We start from the raw sequence: 9657 nt of genomic DNA, 5'->3' as shown, positions 1-9657 counted from the left end.
TATGGGTCAGACATAAAAAAGATCCAAAGATGCTACCTTGGGCAACCCCGCAATTTACTTTCAGTTTCAAAGACCTGACATTGCTCACCTCAGCGTACTGGAACCTCTCGGAAAGTTAATCTTTGAACCGCGCTACAGATCTAGTTCAGAATCCATAGTACACCAGATTTCTGATCATTATACCATGATCAGCGTAGTCGAAGGCCATTTGAAGGTCGAGAAATAAAACAAGCTCTACTTTGTCGTTTAATGTACAAATGTGTTTGCAGAATTTTTTGAACAGCAAGCATAGTGCTACAATTCTTTTAAAAGCTGGACTGTTCGAGGCAAACTTGTTTATGAACAAACTTCTTCTAACCTTTGACAAACTAAGACTTATAGAAAAATAATTACCAAGTTGGGATTTGTCTCATCGAATCCATTGACTTCATGAAAGAGACATCAAAAGGAATTGTCGCAATAAAGTAGTTGCTTTCTAATCCTCACATTATTCCTGTTTGTCTTGTTGGCAAAAGCTCAAGCTTTTCCTGAAAATGCAACCAGAATCTCAACACTTTACACCCAAAAGAGCAAATATAAAAATATTTGCATTTTAAAAGTCTCTTCACCCAGAGGAACCAAATTTGATCTAGAAACCTGCATGGTTTAGCGTATTAATTTGGGGGTCTAAGTTAGGAGACAACTTTGGAGGCTTTTGATTTTTAAGATTATAAATAGGAAGGTATTGAAACCTTTGGTTGTTTTGTCTTTTTTGCTTGTAAACAGGCTTATATTTTTGCGTTTGAGAGTTTTTCTTCCCATGGAAAAAGTTATTCCGTGCTTTCATAAATATTTTTAGTCTTTATTTGGCCCTCAAAAATAAATTTTTTTTCGAGCCTTACTGATCAGGGCAAGACGCGCCATGGACAAGGCAAAACACTGCTACCTAAGGAGAGCACCTTCAAATGCAGGTGCTAGAAGATATAATGATACAATTTTCCTTTTCAGGTACATATCGTCTGATATGGAAGGCAAAAATAGCCCTTACAGACCTCTAGAACGAGCTGATGCTTATGTTTTGGAAAGGATATTTGCAAATATTGTGCACATTCGGTTGGTTTTTTAATACAAATTTGATGTCAAACAATGCCATATTTATCTGCAAGTTTTGGCCGGCCCTACTCATGACTCTCTAGTCCCTCAATGACCTGCCCTAAATACTCAATCAGTTGGGTAACCGTGCTAAAACGTGCTCGGAACCCATGCCAACTAGGAGGAAGGACTTCAAGGACTTCAGGAAATTCTACAAAGTTGAACTTCGTGGTCTTCTCCAACACCTTCGCAATATTCGAAGTGAGAAAAATTGATCTATAGTTACTGGGGAGGAGAGACTTATCTCCCCCTTTAAAAATTGGAACAACATAAGCTAACTTCAGAGAAGAGGGAAATTTGCCCTGATCCAAGATGCACTGCATCAAGTACGAGAAAGCAGGAGTAAGAACCAGTGAGCATCTCATCAGAAACTGAGATGTCACTCCATCAATACCAAGAACTGGGCTTTAAGGGAGATTAATTTGTTATTACTGTACAAGCCCAGTTTTACTAGCCCCGCCAATTTCAACATACCCCTTTTTAGAGCAAAGAGCTGTTACTACTAAACTCTTTGGAATTGAAAGCACGATTCAGACCTGATCTTCAGGCATGTTAGCCAAATCCTCGTCTTCGCTAATGGCTTTACGATCGACCTCAAAGGGCCATACAGACTGTTTGATTTTCCCTTTTGAGATTGCAAAAGAGTAAAAGACGTTCGGGTATGGTCTGACCTTCTAGGCTATACTTATTCGTTCTCTCTTTTCTCAACCGATCTTTCCTAATGGAATACTTAATCGTGTTCAATGAAAAGCCCTTGAGAAATGGCATGTTAGGTTATTCGGCAACAATGAAACACGAAACGTAAACCCAGTCGTTTTTGAGGAGGATAAGAAAGAATAACCTCGGAAGTATTAAAATATAGAGATTTACTTCTTTCGACTAAACACAATGGAACCATGTTATGCTTATGTTATCGTAGAATGTCAAGATCCCTCTTTAATCGTAAAACTGTTCACTGAGAGGAGCATGGGTTGGGGTCGACCCAAAAGTCATTTAAATTTTTGAAGACTAAGTTGCAATTAAAGCCACCAGTTTCCATTGCTCCAATGGACCTTCCTCTCGCCCGGCTCCAATATTGGTGTGCATTATTTAGTTGTTCGGAACAGTAGTCTCCCTGTCACATATATTCACCAAATTTTGTGCCGTCTAGCACCATAAAGACTCTGCGGCGTTCCCTTTTGTTCCACCTCTTGTATTCAGTAGTTGGAGCTTGAGTGCGTCTGAAATCGAGTTTTGGGAAGTAGAAAAAAGTGAATCCGCAAATGATAATGAATTATTGACCACCATGATGTGGTAAGGCACAGCGCAACATGGAGCGAGTCAAGTTGTTATTGCATTTGCCTCTGGCGAGGCCTGCTACAAGGGCCTAGATCATGTTGTTGATGATTCGATTCTCTTTCATGAGTTTTTTGTTCTTTTTCAAGTGACGCTGCCAATCAAAACGGTCCATGTAATCCATGGGCTGGAGTTGTTTAGGCTTGGCCTTGCCTTTGATGTCATAATTGACGTCCTCAATTTCTGAGTTGACCGTTGGAGAGTCTATCATTGGAGGCAGGCGCAGACCGCGGCGTTTGCGATATTCCGCTCCTTCAAGCGCAGCAATGGGCACCTTTTTACTGTACATCCGACGAGGGTCATTCTTTTCATAAATGCGTGGGCCGGTCAGGCTACGCGAGCGCGGTCCGCTCTCGTCCCGCTTCTTGGGGTTGTAGGTTAAAGACGCAGGAGAGGTAACAGAGTGAGCGGGCTCGCTTTGCGCTGTGCGTCTACGTCTTGACCTTTGGCGGGTGTGATGATGCCGCCGATGGTGGTGATGGCGTGAATAAGGAGCACCCTCTGTTGAGGACGACGTGGATGGTCCCTTGGTGAGTTGACTGTGCTTGGAATGAACGGATCTAGCCTGAGCCCCTGAAGATTTGACCGACTTCCACCCTCTTCCTCCTAACTCCAAAGTGGAACCCGTTGAGGAGCTCTTATTTGAAGGAGCTTCTTGATCTTCAAAATGCCCACTGTCTTCATCCTCGCTTTGCCTTTCGCCCTCGTCGGCATGTAGTTGTTCTTGTCGAACCTTGTACAAGTAATTGGCCACAAATTGGATTGGATCAGGTGGCCGTTCCCGTGCCACCGAGGACAGAGCACCAGCTAACACGTCACCAAGAACATCTTGCAGGTATTCGGCTCCCCCTCTGGTTGCATGATCCTTCCCCACTTTGTCCAAGTTGTCTTTAGGCGCTGTGCGACTTTTAACTGCCTCACTCATCCTTGTGTTCAGCACATTACTTTAACACGATCTCTGTGTTAAATCTACTCGTTTTTACCTACATTACATTTGGGACAATGAACCTCACATGCAAGGTGNCGAATCCGCAAATGATAATGAATTATTGACCACCATGATGTGGTAAGGCACAGCGCAACATGGAGCGAGTCAAGTTGTTATTGCATTTGCCTCTGGCGAGGCCTGCTACAAGGGCCTAGATCATGTTGTTGATGATTCGATTCTCTTTCATGAGTTTTTTGTTCTTTTTCAAGTGACGCTGCCAATCAAAACGGTCCATGTAATCCATGGGCTGGAGTTGTTTAGGCTTGGCCTTGCCTTTGATGTCATAATTGACGTCCTCAATTTCTGAGTTGACCGTTGGAGAGTCTATCATTGGAGGCAGGCGCAGACCGCGGCGTTTGCGATATTCCGCTCCTTCAAGCGCAGCAATGGGCACCTTTTTACTGTACATCCGACGAGGGTCATTCTTTTCATAAATGCGTGGGCCGGTCAGGCTACGCGAGCGCGGTCCGCTCTCGTCCCGCTTCTTGGGGTTGTAGGTTAAAGACGCAGGAGAGGTAACAGAGTGAGCGGGCTCGCTTTGCGCTGTGCGTCTACGTCTTGACCTTTGGCGGGTGTGATGATGCCGCCGATGGTGGTGATGGCGTGAATAAGGAGCACCCTCTGTTGAGGACGACGTGGATGGTCCCTTGGTGAGTTGACTGTGCTTGGAATGAACGGATCTAGCCTGAGCCCCTGAAGATTTGACCGACTTCCACCCTCTTCCTCCTAACTCCAAAGTGGAACCCGTTGAGGAGCTCTTATTTGAAGGAGCTTCTTGATCTTCAAAATGCCCACTGTCTTCATCCTCGCTTTGCCTTTCGCCCTCGTCGGCATGTAGTTGTTCTTGTCGAACCTTGTACAAGTAATTGGCCACAAATTGGATTGGATCAGGTGGCCGTTCCCGTGCCACCGAGGACAGAGCACCAGCTAACACGTCACCAAGAACATCTTGCAGGTATTCGGCTCCCCCTCTGGTTGCATGATCCTTCCCCACTTTGTCCAAGTTGTCTTTAGGCGCTGTGCGACTTTTAACTGCCTCACTCATCCTTGTGTTCAGCACATTACTTTAACACGATCTCTGTGTTAAATCTACTCGTTTTTACCTACATTACATTTGGGACAATGAACCTCACATGCAAGGTGCTTCTCCTCGCAAGGTATCCAATCTACTAAAACGGAAGGAAACGTCGACGTTGGCAGTCTAGTTGGCTGGTTCCACGCTTCCAAGGCGTGTGCCAAGCATGCAAAGCAATCAAGAAAACCAGCGGTTTCCATACCCAACAACCCCCTTATTTCTCGAGCAACACCTTTTTCTATGAATACGTGCATGCATCAATGAATGCGCTGTCAAGGTAGAATTAAAGATAATTCTTATTGTCAAAAACAACCACTTTTTGGGGTCACATAAGGCCAGCATTTAAATCTACCGTATGGGAACATAACTGCAACCATATTGAACCATGAATTTGTATAATGTGTAACTTAAAGGCTATAATTTTTTCATCTAGTGCTCGATAATCTGTTATATCCGGTCTCCATGGAACACTTCCAATGTGTGAGTAGTGGGATGATGGAAACGAACCAATTCAATTGAGGCGTGCCAATTCACTTTCAAATATTTAAACCTATTTTACCCATTTAACTGCATTTAAAAACTAACGTCTACCATGAAATAAAGCAACATATCCACAAGGATGTTGAAATCGATACTCTTCTTTAAAATATTCATATTCAAATGGTTACAAGTTTTTTGACAGTGTCTGGTCGGAATAGAAAGTTCGAGGCCCACTGACGTAATACTAATGTGTGAGTGCTCCTCAGCAGCAACTAACTCGCCCTCCTCCCTTTCGAATGAATTGGATCCAACCATGGAAAGGGTCCATCGTGTGTCTCCTCTTTCTTTTACGTTGGAACAAGTCGAACTTAGACATATTTAATGTGTTATTGGATTCTTCTTTCAAGTCCCTGTTATATGAAGACGAAACAAAATAATGTGGTCGTTGAGAACCATGACCTATTTGGTTCAGCCTCAAAGATGATTGGAACATGTGATGACTGAAATGCATCAAAACCTTCAATGAGATGATCATTTGCACAAAATATAGTGTTGGAAAAAGCATCATTTTACAACCAATTGAGGTGAGGAACAACAAAATGAAACGAGGTAATGTTTCGTTCCATTTGATCTTGATGAGGTTGCGTAGTTGAGAACGAATATACTTGCGAGCATGGCGCGTGGTATTCTTGATATATTTTCCATGAAAATAAATACTTTCTCATTGCACATTTAGAGTCACTTGCAATCTCTCAAACAGACGGGTTTACGGTACAAGCCCAACATCTTCCAATCCTCGGACACGTGGGGGCTTTTATTCCAATGAATTGGCCAATTCGTGGATTTCTTTGTCCATGCTTTTGTCTCTGAAGATGTCTTTGACGTTGCCCGTTATTCCAATATGGCCGCGTTTCTGCAGAAGCTCGTGAGCACGACCCCAACATACACGGTTAGTGGAGACCGATTTGTACGGTAAACTGGCCTCGGGGAACAAAGATTTGAGGTCGCTGAAACAAAGGGAAGCGAGATGGTTTGGACCACACATTTCCAAAAGATAATTCAGGAAGAGCAAAAGCCTATGAGTTTAGGTACGAATTGTTTTTCTTGAGATATTAATCTAACGCGTCAATGTTAGCGTTTTGAGGTTTCACCAGGCCATTATCTTGATATTGGTTGGTGAAACGATAAAAGTGGGTTGTATGGACTAGGGAATAGAAATGACAATTATCGAATTACCATTGCCAGAAGCGGTGAGAAAGTCCAGAAAAAATATGAAAATCACGAAAAATTTGAAAGGGCTGGACATGTTGCTCATAAGCCATACTCTGACAAAATATGTTGTTTTCCCTTGGAGCAGAAATTTGACGGGTTGGATTGCTCGAAAGTGTTGAACCAAGGCATTGGGAAGAAAAACGCTGTGTGCAACTCTCTCGAATTTCTGCCCGACATTCGAACAACATTTTTTGTCAAAGTTTGACCATAACTCTAAAGTGAGCCGAAATGAGAAGAACGGTTTCAATTGATTTCTTCAATTGAGGCTTGCTAGACATTCTTGAAATCATTTATGTCCCTTCGAACGACAGGTCAGTTTTATCTTGGAAAGTTTAAGTTGAGAGTTAATTCAACTTCACGCTTTTCAGTTTACCTTATTCAACGAAAGTGCGATAAGAATCGGATATGGCACGTTTTCAAAAACATTCATGATATTTGTCCCAAAGCATACTTTACGGCTAATTGTAGTGACCGTAGTTAGACTTTGGCAAGTTTTTGATCAATATTCCTGATTCAAGGGTTAGTTAAATACGCAAACTAAAACTTTTTCGGAATTTTCGGAATGTAAGTAAAGATAAAATTTTCGTCTTGAAGAGCCAGAAATGTCATTCCCAGAAGCAAAAAGGAAGTTCCCCAAAAAGAAGGAGAATCTTTCGACAGATTTTCCTGGTAAGATATGAAAAAAATATTTACGAATCAAAATTGCATTTGCTCAAGTGTTCACTTGTGTCTTGAATTATACTTTTTATTAAGCTATTTTTTCAATAAGTCTTGTCTTCTTAAACGCTCCATGGTATATAAAAGACTCTGAAACCTTCAAACTTACAGCCTTTCGATTTGGGAACAAATCATGAATTGAAATTTGCCTCACTTTAAATTTCATTACGTTTTGTTTAAAATCCTTCACGTTTCAGTTTGAAACTTGAAACACCTTACTAAGTTTGTCTCTTAATTCTCCTAGATGGGATAACTCACTGGTAAACAGGTAGGGCGATGTGGTCCAAGAATTCGATTTGCAACGTTGGAATGTACGCTCTATCACGGTCCATCATTTCCTGAGGTTTATTGCCCATGGCCTTTTCAAGGTCTCCTTGAGAGAAAAACTCCGAGTAGACGCATTCCTGGAGAAGAGAGAAATAGCACATGGGAACAGATCCATGGAAGGAATGGGGACCAGCTTTGGGCATAATTTCCACCATGTTGGTTGGCTTACAGCAATGTTTTTGGAGTTGGGCCAATCCTTGGCTTGGTCCGACAAATCACACGCCGTCATCAAAAGAGATAAGAGCAATTCGTGATGTCGTTCCTGATGGGGATTGTAGCCTTGGGAAACCATAACCTTGAGCTCATTCTTAATTCGAAGATGTTGGGCTAAATCCGTCGCTGAAAGATTCGAAAAAGGTCTTCAGATCTCTGGTGGAACTCAAGTCCATTTATGATCGCTTCTCGCTCTCCAACTCATTTGTCTACTTGTCTCTCTTGGGTCCCTATTGTTCCATTGTTCGCAGCAAGTCAAACAAAAGCCATTTAGAGAGTTCTCTCGGATGGATGGGACCAAGCACTGAAACTTGGTTCCAATATCAGGGGAAGCCTTAAAACTTACTGACGAAGTTATGCTTCTATTGAAAAGGCAAAAAAAATACCAGTGAGCCAAGATATCTAAAAATATAATCATCCATTATAGCCGAAACTGAAAGACTTGTTCCAGCTCAAAAATTGGGTCCGAGATCGAGCTTCAATAAATCTACTACTCATACTTTACTGGTTAGAGTGCGGCCAGTTTTGGCCCTGAGCTGCAAAGCAAACAAATGTCGATACTTAATCCCGGTTCCGCAGTAAGTTGGGCGGTCTTTGTGAGAGTCTACTATATACATTTTTTCCAACAACGGATACAATCCAAACAAATGTGCCTCTTGAGCTCCCCCAAAGTTCTATTTTTAGTCTACCCCTCGTCCTTGCTCGCCGTGGTAGGAACAGAACTAACTCTATCTCCAAATGGGGTCCTTCTTTATATTTAGCCGAGGAAGTCGTAAAAAGCTCACCCAGAATGATATCCCGGAGCAGGTCCAGACATTGCATGTACTCCTTTTGGTTCAAGGATTCCAAGATGTTGCAACCTTCAGTGTTGAGAATGCACATGGCTTGGGCAAAATGGTGGCGCTCCATGACGCTCCCTTCGGAGGAGTACAGAGCAGCCAAGACCGAATTGGAAGTGACTTGGAAATTGTTATTGGTTCCACGATGATCGAGGTCGTGACAAAGACAAGCCATGAATAGGGCAAGGCACTCGAGGTCGCTGAAAGAAATGGATCACATTTTCCAGATCCAGGGAACCTTTCAAACTCACGTTTGACCATTGTATGCCCCCAAAAATCCACTTTAACGGAACAATAGACCGGCACATCAGAATGAAGCTGAAGATTAATGAAAATGCAAAATCTATGCCTAAGCCTACACTCGCTCATCTTTCGAGCCTTAGAGAGTCAGTAATATATTCAGAAATGAGATCAACTCTTGGGGGAACCGATATCATGTAGAGAAAGAAGTACTCGGGTTTGAACCCGATATCAAATATTGATCTCGAGGGTCTGTCTTTTCCAACTCGTTACCGTGTTAAGGCCGAAGGATTAGGCGCTTCGAAATTGGAACGCCCAAGTTTCCCCAAGTTCAGAAATAGGTCAGTGTGAATGGGAAAATAAGAATTAATGACTCGTAGAACATGTCGTTTGGCAGCCCTGACCAGTCGGGCAATAAAGACTCCCAAAAGTTCTTGGCATCTGGTACTCAGTACAGACCATATTATGCGTCAAAAACGTTCCTCGATGTCCCACCTGATCAGTTTTTGTTCGGCCAATCTTAGATTTTGAACCAGAAGGAAGCAGAAATGAGCCACAGAGAAGGCGTGCATCCAATTGTGATAGGGCGGGTCACGATAACCTCGACGAACCATCAGAATGAAGCGGGCCAGATTGTCATTGCTGATGCGAAACCTTAAAAGATATCATGAATATCATATAAATGCATGAAAACAGGGATGGATAATGTGCCCAAACATTTCCTAAATATGTCTTCTAGGTAGCGTGATAATCTGGATAATCTGGAAATATATGAGAACTAAGTTTTCAAAAAGTTACTTCCTAGAAATTAGACAGTTATTGAAACAGAATTGCATATAATCCATTACAATTGGAGTTTAAATGCTTCAGTTTCATCCGTTATATCTTGTCTCAAATATCACAAAACATGAACTTCTCTCGTAACAAGATATAACGGGTGAAAAGTGAACCATTTAAAAACTACAATTTTGATGGATCATATGGAATTCCACTTTGTTAAGTTTCTAATTTCTAGGTAGTAGATTTTCGAAAACTTAGTT

The 9657-nt window shown here is 42.2% G+C and overlaps 2 protein-coding genes across 6 annotated transcripts in view; both read right to left on the bottom strand.

Annotated features, from left to right (window-relative positions):
* Nucleotides 1-3498: 3498 nt before the first annotated feature.
* Nucleotides 3499-4527, bottom strand: LOC131878361 (uncharacterized; the record flags this gene model as incomplete). Its single annotated transcript, XM_059224309.1, is given in 1 exon segment — nucleotides 3499-4527. A coding segment is annotated over 1 exon segment (894 nt). The 3' UTR covers nucleotides 3499-3605.
* A 1158-nt stretch (nucleotides 4528-5685) lies between these two features.
* The window catches only part of LOC131877915 (cGMP-dependent 3',5'-cyclic phosphodiesterase-like), a 22778-nt gene continuing 18806 nt past the window's right edge, over nucleotides 5686-9657 (bottom strand). For all 5 annotated transcript variants that reach the window (XM_059223755.1, XM_059223753.1, XM_059223754.1 and 2 more), the window contains 5 exons: nucleotides 9113-9271; nucleotides 8324-8577; nucleotides 7495-7664; nucleotides 7257-7402; nucleotides 5686-6016 (listed from right to left, as the gene is read on the bottom strand). In XM_059223755.1, coding sequence (XP_059079738.1) covers nucleotides 5824-6016; nucleotides 7257-7402; nucleotides 7495-7664; nucleotides 8324-8577; nucleotides 9113-9271 — 922 coding nt within the window. In that variant the 3' untranslated portion in view covers nucleotides 5686-5823. The remainder of the gene's footprint in view (nucleotides 6017-7256; nucleotides 7403-7494; nucleotides 7665-8323; nucleotides 8578-9112; nucleotides 9272-9657) is intronic.

The sequence above is a fragment of the Tigriopus californicus genome, chromosome 3, assembly GCF_007210705.1.
Source record: "Tigriopus californicus strain San Diego chromosome 3, Tcal_SD_v2.1, whole genome shotgun sequence".
Lineage (NCBI taxonomy): Eukaryota > Metazoa > Arthropoda > Copepoda > Harpacticoida > Harpacticidae > Tigriopus > Tigriopus californicus.
This window is presented reverse-complemented; position numbering and strand designations above follow the sequence as displayed.